The sequence below is a fragment of the Fulmarus glacialis genome, unplaced genomic scaffold, assembly GCF_000690835.1.
Source record: "Fulmarus glacialis isolate BGI_N327 unplaced genomic scaffold, ASM69083v1 scaffold5716, whole genome shotgun sequence".
Taxonomy (NCBI): domain Eukaryota; kingdom Metazoa; phylum Chordata; class Aves; order Procellariiformes; family Procellariidae; genus Fulmarus; species Fulmarus glacialis.
In genome coordinates, this window is record NW_009219921.1 from 51,601 (window position 1) to 60,833 (window position 9,233).

Below are 9,233 nucleotides of genomic sequence, written 5' to 3' on the forward strand. Positions count from 1 at the left end.
GCAACAAACACCTCACTCAGCAGAGGACTAAAACAAACAACCAAAGACCAAACAAAAAACACCTCCACAAAACTTCCCCTTCATTTGAGTCCATTCTTTGAAGGGACGCTGGTCAACTGTGACTGGAGCACAGGATGAATCCCAGACACTCCAAATCTTTCTGCTCAGAGGGGGATGGAGCTAAGAAGAGTGACCGTGGTGCATCACCTAGTACAAACTATGGGTGCTTGCAGCAGATACGCAACCCGAGTCTAACTGCTGCCTTGGTTAATGGGATCCTGTACTGCATCAACCTAGTCAGGCAATGTCATTCCCAGGTTTCTGGCCCAGCATTCATTCATTCCCGGTGATGGAATTGCTTCCCACACTTAGAGAGCTTTTCCCTTTATCACACATTCAACATACCTTATCCTTTAATTCCCACTGGGGAATGTCAAACCTTTACAAGCTGTCCCTACCACTGCCAGCCCTCTCGCCTCTGGAATGAGAGGGGTTCAAAGCCACCAGCCCTGCCCATAGCAAACCCATCCTTCCCTCAGGCTAGAACAAAACCATGTTGATGGCCTCTGCAGGCCACATTCCCCAGCACATTTTCCCACTAGGTGACAGGTCTCTTCAATAGAAGAAATGCTCAATGCCACAGAAACAATGTAGTTGCCATAAAGGTCAAAAAGCCACAAGGCATTCACGAAAAATAAACTGAAATTCCTAAATCCCCAAATTGCTGGGCATGTTTTATTTCACACACGTGGTGACATGAATGGCTGAATCACAATTTATGAGTCTTAAATGCATGGGATAAGCTAAAATGTGCTTGCATATAATGCTTGTACTTAAAGGGCTTTTCTTGTTGGTCTGTCAAATGCACTAGCCTTGTTGCTTGTATAAAACAATGATTTAACTCCTATCCATAATTTTAAACAGCTAAAATGTATTGGGAGTCATGATGTGGTGGATGTGTGGCTTCAAAAATTATTTACTTGCCAAATATTAAGGGCTGTATTTCTTGACATCTAAACTACATACTAGAGAAGCCCATTAAAATTACTTTTTGCAGCAAGCTGGTAAAGAAAAAAGAAAAAAATCCATACACATCTTATTCTGGAATATTTCTTCAAAATAGCGAGCCATTCCCACAGAGGAATTTACAGGTATGAAACAAGCCATACACTAATTTGCTATACAGCATACTAATTACTGATATTAATGCTTGCCCGGACAGAAGTTGTTTAACTATTCCACCATCACATTTGTTAAAAATATAAAAGTAATATTTATTATTTGAAAAGGTGTTAATTTTTTCCTGTAGGCATGTGTCAGCTTAGACTGAGATATTTTAAATTTAATTTTGTATTGTAAAAAGTGTTCCGTTTTCAAAATTATTGTCAGCCTGGGTTGCCTATGGCAATAAAAGCTACAGATACACTGCAGTGATATTTGGGTTTAGGGCAAAGTGTAAGAGCCCTCCTAATAATCCACTTAATACATTCCAAGCACTGTTAATCTAGGAATTACCTTTGCCTTTAAGGGTATAGAGGATACTTTGAGTAGCACATCCCCTTTGCCAACACTGGAAGTCTAACAAGAAATGCTGAAGACCTTTTCTTTCAAACCTTCTTTGAAAGGACCTGAGATGGCTTTCAGCTTTCCTTTTGCTTTCATAGAAAGAAGCTAGGCTTAAATTTTCAAGTGAGACTAGTAATTTTTGGATACTCAGCTTCAGCTATTTTGAAGGATGTGATTTTTAAGAGGCTTAGCATCTAACTCATGAAAATCTTTTTTAAGACATTGAAACTAGACAATTTTGGAGGTACACAAAATCATGGGCCCCTTCTGAAAATTTAGCTCTGCTCCCCAGCCTTTACCTATCCTACTTGTTTCCCATTCCTTTTTATTCACTGTCCCCTATCAGATGACTTTCCAAATTCTCTCCCTGCCACCCAAAAGAGACATCCTCCAATGATATGGACTTAATGTAAAGTAGCCCTCTCCCTGCTTCATTTGCTTCTTTTCCCCCAGTCATACCTAATATTTAGTGCTGTTCAACATTTGCCTTCAAACTAATCTTGGCAGAAACCCCCCATTTTACAGAGAGCAAAACTGAGGCAGATAGTTTTGGCGAAGAGAGCACACGCAGCTCTCAAATCCAATGGCAACTGGAGTTGCTCAAAACTTCAAACTAGTTGTAATGCAGATCTACTGCATTGTCATGGCAGAGACGGATGTGGGAGGCAGCAAGTTAAAACCTCCTAGGACACTAAACCCACCACAGAAACAAAGGAAGAACACTGCAGTTGAGCTTTTTTGTCCTCATGCAGATATACACTAAAGTTGTGGGGTTTTTTATATACAACACCCAAGAATAGGCAGACCGAGATTGGCTTATCCTGGCTTAGCAACTCATGGTTCACCCCTGCGATTTTTAGCCTGAAGTATCACATTCTCTATAAGGCGCGTCGTCAACTCTGTCCCCATCATTAAACACACTGGTAAAAGCTCCAAGGTGCAGTAAGATCACTAACTTGTTAACTAGCTATAACTGCCTTTTCCATCTTAGCATTTTATAAAACATTATCTAATGGGTTTTAAAAATGCACCTTTTTCCTAGCGTACACATATAACAAGCTCATGTGGGTCCAACATACCGTCAGTAGACAGACTAGATCCTGTTCCCAGACCCATTGGAACAGAATGACCCCAGAAGTCAATAATGTGGTGATTCATCCGATAAGCTAAAAATTTTCATCCTACAAAATACCAAAGAGTAGACAAATTACACTGAAAATGCTGCACACAGGCTTTTTTCTTGAAAACTGTCAAATTTTGTGAGATGCCATAACCCTGGATTAACACATACATAAATCCCAAATTGCTGTTCTGTTGTTTTTCAAACTGATAAGGAGAAAAAATTAAAAAGAATCCTAAATATTTCAGTGGTCTTGGAATTAATGCAGTATTGCAACAGATGGTGAGTCAGCTGCCAAAAATTAGTATGAAACATAATATTTAATGCATAGTGGTTATTTTTCCCTAAAAAGATGCAAGCACATCCTTTTTTTTTTTGGCAGTGAAGACAAAGCCTATTGTGATAAAAATCAATCCCTTCCAAAACCAACAGTTTGGGTACAAGTAAGTGTAACTGCTGAAGAGAGGCAGTTGAGTCAACTACCTTCAATCACATCTTCAATTCTTTCCCCTTCAAGGAAGCGCTTGGATAAATGTATTTCTTCTTAAGAGACAAGAGTCACAGCAACCTGGAAGTCACACAGGTTCTACGTTTAGGAGCAGATACGGATCTAGCCAACACACCACAAAGAAATTCTGGCTAAACTGGGAAATGGGATGGAGAGCAAAGATAGACTGTTTTCGTCCCCAAAGTAAGGGAACGCACAGATGGGTCTACTTAGATCTGCAGTAACTACTGGCATGCACGGGTTTTGTTTTCCTTAGCTTATTCTCTTTCCTATTAAGAACCAGATTGTGTGCCGATTTACAAACCACCACAGTCAATTATGAGTTATCGAGGACCAATAAATTTAGAACAGTACTTCTGAGTTTTGCCAGAAACCAGGAAACTTTTTTCCTGGCCACACAGACAATGGGCAAAAGATAGTTGCCCTGGGACATTTTGTCAAGGAAAGACTAAAAAAAATCCTGGCTGCGGGCAGTATGACTGTAGCATACTATACAGTAGACTATTAATACACTGAGTACAATCAGTGACAGTCTGAAAAGTGAACATACCTCAGACAAATGGCAGGAATTGAGGACTGAAGCTCACCAACATTTTGTAAGAAAGTTAAAAGCATCAGTCACTTGATAAGTCTGTTATCGGAAGAAAAACACTTCAATGCTTACAGCGTGAGAGGAAAAGGGAAATACTGACTACTAAAATGGGGATAAAAAGAATTTACTGTCCATCTCATGCACACGTTACGCTTTTCACAATACACTTCATTTTCTCTTTCATTTTTACTCCTTACCAAGGGTCAAAGCTTTGTCTACACAGTAAAACTAACTCATTGCTGACAAATCGGTGCAGCCAAACGCAATTTCCTTTGTCTACACTTGTAACGAGAGACATCCCTTGCTCTAGTTCAGCTGCACCCCTTGTTGTCAACAACTGTCAACAGTGGTTCGATTTAGTGCACCAAGGAGAGCCCAAACAATTTGGAAAGAATGATTTAAGCTGAGTGGGTCCCACCCGGCTCCTCCAGAACACACACGCAGAACAGCCAATGCAAGAAAAACATTTAAAAATTATTAGGAAAACGAACAGTAAAAACCCACCAGATCTGGCAGAGGGATTGAAAGCATCTGAAGTTACTTAAGTGTTTTGACCAAAAAAAACCCAACTGACTTGTCAGTTGCCCGAGTTACAGAGTCACCCATTTCTCCTTCACTTTGTCAGAGAGGAGCCTGTGATAAAGTCAGTCAGTGACAATATCGATATCATCATTGTATTTATTTTACATGGAAAAAAAATCATAAGCCTTATGAACTGGAAGAAAACATCACCAACGTTCATTTGAAAGACAGTCTGCCACTTGCCCTATAGAAGGCAAATCCAACAACTGTAGATTGCACTGGTAGAGCCTACCATGACTTTAAATCATGTCGATATTCCCTCTCACACTTTAACAGCCAAAAGAATTACAATCTGCTTGGATTAATGCAGTATGCTGTCATTAGGCTGGCAATTAAAACCCCTTTCTGAGATTGTGTGATCTGAGTCACCAACATCTGCGAATATCTTTACATCTTGTGTAATAGCTGGCCTCAGATCTTGATACACCAAAGCAAAAAGGCCTTTTTAATGGCTCCCACATAATTTTGGACTTAAAACTTCACGATGACAGCAGCTTCTCAAAACAGTCCATGAATCAAGTTTATTATCCAGTTTGTCATGTGGGATTTTCTTAACTCTAAGCTAATATAGCAACAACGAATCAAGGTCATTGTTTATATTGCATGAATAAAAATTAACCACCTGTGCAAAAATTTGTCTTTTTACATTGACAGGTATTTCGTCTCACAGACTTTTGACATATGCAGCATTCACCAGTTCTTCTACACATCTGAGAATATGTGAGAAAACACTCTCAAACAGCATCTCCTCTCATGCCAATCTGTCTTGACTTTAAAAAAAAAAAAAAATTTGTCAGCCATCCTATTGCTTCCAACATCAGTAGTTACACACATGAGAAAGACAATCCAATTGCAGGATGCTTGGCCCAGGAATTAATTTCCTCCCCAGCAGTATCATTGAATATTTAAGTGGATCAGTGATGTTCAATTGATGGTTTACTGGTAAAAACAGCAGCACAGGAAGATCTTTTTTAGCAGCTATACGGATCAGAGAAGAGACAGCATGTTACGGGCTTTGAAAACAGTCTAGCTCTACAAATCCATTGAAGAAAAAAAGAAATACTACCTTCTCCAACCATAGAAGATGTTATGATAACCATTTCTTTCCTTAAATTAGAGCTTAACCATGATGCATAATAAAACGGTAAGCATACAGATCTAAATAAGGACTATTACCTTTAAAAATTCCAGTCATCTTTTACTTCTTCAATAGTTACTTGCAGTACTTGCCATACCAGAGGAACACCCACTGTTTACAACCAGGAATCATAGAGCATAATCAATAAACACATCACCTAACGGTAACCACAAAGCCAGGAAACTTTGCTTGAAGTGCACACTCACAAAGTTTCTGTAGAGGGTTTACTTTGAAGGGGACTGCTGCAAGTGACCCAAGGCCATCTACAGCAAGCACCTGCATTCACAGTGCAAGACGGCCATGTCGATGCCCCAAGCCCTTCCCCACCAGAAGCAGGCACGCCACGAGCAGTACCTCCTTGATCCGCTTCACAAGTGCGTTCTGATCAAAGGCAACCGCTTCTGCACACTGGTGAAGATGATCTTGGTACCGGAGACACAGCTGCAGCACCTGCTGGGGGTCCAGCTTTTCCAGTTTGGCGTTGGTTGGAGAGGTCTGCCCACTGAGGAGTCCTAAAAGGCAAGGGAAGGACCAGAGTTAATCTGACTGTTCATATAACTAGTTCAGCTGCAAGCTGAGAGGCAGCAGAACAAACCCAGAAGAAAAGCCTTATAAGGGGTAATTAAAAACTAATTCAGGATCTTAGACTACTGAATGGACTTTAGCAATGTAATAGTCCAGTGAAGGCTAGAAGTGGGAAGGGCATGGATTGAAGATTTATGGATGTTTAGGATTTATAGCAGTGCAAAGAACAGTTTGCCATACAGCTTAGCCCTCCTCGACAGAACTTAAACACAGGCTCTAACTGCAGGTCCATAATGCACATCAGCTTGGTTTTCAGCGATACGCTGCTTAAAGTGAGTCCTGTTTCTTCTCCTCCACCCACAATCCTGAACTCTGAAAAATGAACCCCCTTCCTCATTTATGTACACCAGAAGGGGAAGGAGTTGACATCTGCATTCCCCTACAGGCATGGGATTCAAACTATTTTCTGGTTTTGACAGTGTTATTCTAGTGAGCTCTAAAAATCGTAACAAATTCACAGGTCCCCTAAAGCAAAACTGAGTTAAAGTATGACCCACCTAAGTAAAATTTTTAGGGGTGAAATGTCTGTGTTTTGCCTATCTTGCCTTTCTTAAAGCTTCAGAACCCTTTCACCTTCTAAGATTTTTCTTTACAATATCAAAGACTAGGAACATACTTACGATTTTTTTTTTTTTAAATATGGAATTAAGATCCTTACCTACTCTCATGACTGATCAGGTTTTACAAAAAGATCACCAAAAAAGGTATTAGATTTAAAACTGGGACACTAGTAAAATCCAGAGGAGCAAAATTGTCCAGAGAAATTTCTCCTGCCCATTGTCTGTTGCCTACATAGCGCAACTTGAGAACCTTCGCTGAGCACAAGCCTACATGTGCCACACTGACCGCTTTCCCCAAAGCTGCTGAAAAAAATGATGGTAAACTTCAAGGCCATCCTTTTTTTGCTATTTCATTTACTTACTTTCATTTCATTTTCCTTCAGCATTAGCACAGCTTTTTTCTTGTTGGGACACCATCTGTGACAAACAGCACATACACACAATCTGCTTTTCCCAAAACATCCGTCAAGCTATGTAAACTGAATTCAGTGACTGCACACATGTGCCCTCTGGGGCTCTCGGTTTACAGACAGGAAAAGACATTAAAACAGCAAATGTAAGCAAGTATCACACTAAGCAATTAAAAAAAGTAATAAATGCAAGTTATTTGGATTGGAAAAGTTCTTCTAAGAATGTACCTCAGTGGGACATGGAAACTATTTTGGATGGCCCCCATGCCTATTGGAAGCTACAAATTGTGACATAGAGCTCTTGCCAAAACACAAGAACAAGACAGAAACCAAGACGTAAGTCAGAAGTATCTTATGAATTTGAGAACGTTAAACCTCTTTGAAAACATTTGCAGACAGAAATGAAAACAAAACTAGCACAGCAACTTCATCAGATACGATGAAGTAGGTTTACTTTTCATCAACACTCAACATCTTATTCTCTCAGGATGCTCTCAATTACCCTTCACAGAAAAACTTTTCTTTCCTCATCTTAAGAGGAAAAAAAAAAGATAATTTTGTTTTACTGACTTGTTGCCCACTACAGTTGCACTGCCTGCGTCAAGAGGTCAGGAAAGGAAATAGACACTTAACCATTTAGTGTCAAAACCCCATATTAGCAACAGTCAAATTATTTTTTATGTTTTAGAAAGAATCATCTCAAACAAAATCTTAGGTCCAGCAATATCAATTGCAAATCTTTCAAGACTACTTTCAGCTGAAGTGCAAAACTTTAACGGGAGCAAACTCACTGAAGGAAATAAGACTTTTTAAAAATGTATACATTACATGTTCTAGTGCTTCCTCAGTTTGTTAATTCTGATCTTCTATAAAATTATCTTGTCAGGATAAGTGTTCAAATAATGTTGTCAACTTTTAATGTGTTGAATGTTCACATAGGAAAGAAGAGTTCACCGTATACCTGAGGCGGTTATCCTGTTTCTGCACTGATCAAATATATGATGCTATCAACCAACTAATTTTCTTTTATTACTAATCTCTCACCAACTTCAAGAGGAGGAAGAAAATTAGACTCTATTTAAGAGATTTAATTAACATGAAGTGTGTACTTTGGCCAACTTATGCTGCTTATGAGAATTTTGAAGCTGAATAGGCCAAGGACTGTAAAGTGAGCTATAAAGAAACATGCTACTCACTTACATTAGGTACTTACAACCTTGTACAGGTTACATAATGCAAAAAGCAAAATTAATAAACTATAAGGAGCCTCTAATTCAGTATCCAGAAAAACACAAGCTCAAGTGAAGGGAGACGTTAACTGTTCAGCTGGAATTCCTTCATAAGAAGACAGAGATGTACCATCCAGTACAAATGTTTGGAGTAGCGATAAAAAACAAACAGCATATGCCGCTTAAAGATAGACTATGGTATTATTTTGGGTGATACAGTAGGGAGAAGCCAAAGGAATTAGCATCTCCAAAGACTTCTGGGCTCATGCTGACAATGCCAGAGAACAATTTAGCTTAGAGTTTCAACTTGCAAGAAAGGAAAAGGTAGAGTAAACAACAGCATGAAAAAAGCCATGCAGCCTTCCACCTGGCAGAAATTCCCATTGTCAAAAAGTTGATCCACCATTTTTTATTGTTCACAGTAACTACTTACTACCCACACTATAAATATTAACATTTTCTTAACATTAACATCCCCCTCTATTCCACTCTTGTGAGACCCCACCTGGAGTACTGCGTCCAGCTCTGGGGTCCCCAGCACAAGTAGGACATGGACCTGTTAGAGCAGGTCCAGAGGAGGGCCACAAAAATGGTCAGAGGGCTGGAACATCTCTCCTATGAAGAAAGGGAGAGAGAGTTGGGGTTGTTCAGCCTGGGGAAGAGTCCAGGGAGACCTCATTGTGGCCCTTCAATACTTAAAGGGGGCTTGTAAAAGACAGACAGAGACTTTTTACCAAGGCCTGTAAGTGACAGGACGAGGGGCAATGGTTTTAAATTGAAAGAGGGTAAGTTTAGATTGGACATAAGGAAGACATTTTTTGCAATGAGGGTGGTGAGGCACTGGAACAGGTTGTCCAGCGAAGTTGTGGATGCCCCATCATTGGAACTGTTCAAGGTCAGGTTGGATGGGGCTTTGAGCAACCTGGTCTAGTGAAGATGTCTC

The 9,233-nt window shown here is 39.8% G+C and overlaps 1 protein-coding gene across 1 annotated transcript in view; it reads right to left on the bottom strand.

The window, feature by feature from the left end:
* The window catches only part of LOH12CR1 (loss of heterozygosity, 12, chromosomal region 1), a gene marked incomplete at its 5' end in the record, with an annotated part of 18,076 nt that extends 12,045 nt beyond the window's left edge, over positions 1-6,031 (bottom strand). The window contains one exon of the mRNA XM_009580550.1: positions 5,861-6,031. Within this exon, the coding sequence (XP_009578845.1) occupies positions 5,861-6,031 (171 nt within the window). The remainder of the gene's footprint in view (positions 1-5,860) is intronic.
* Between the last annotated feature and the right edge of the window lie 3,202 nt (positions 6,032-9,233).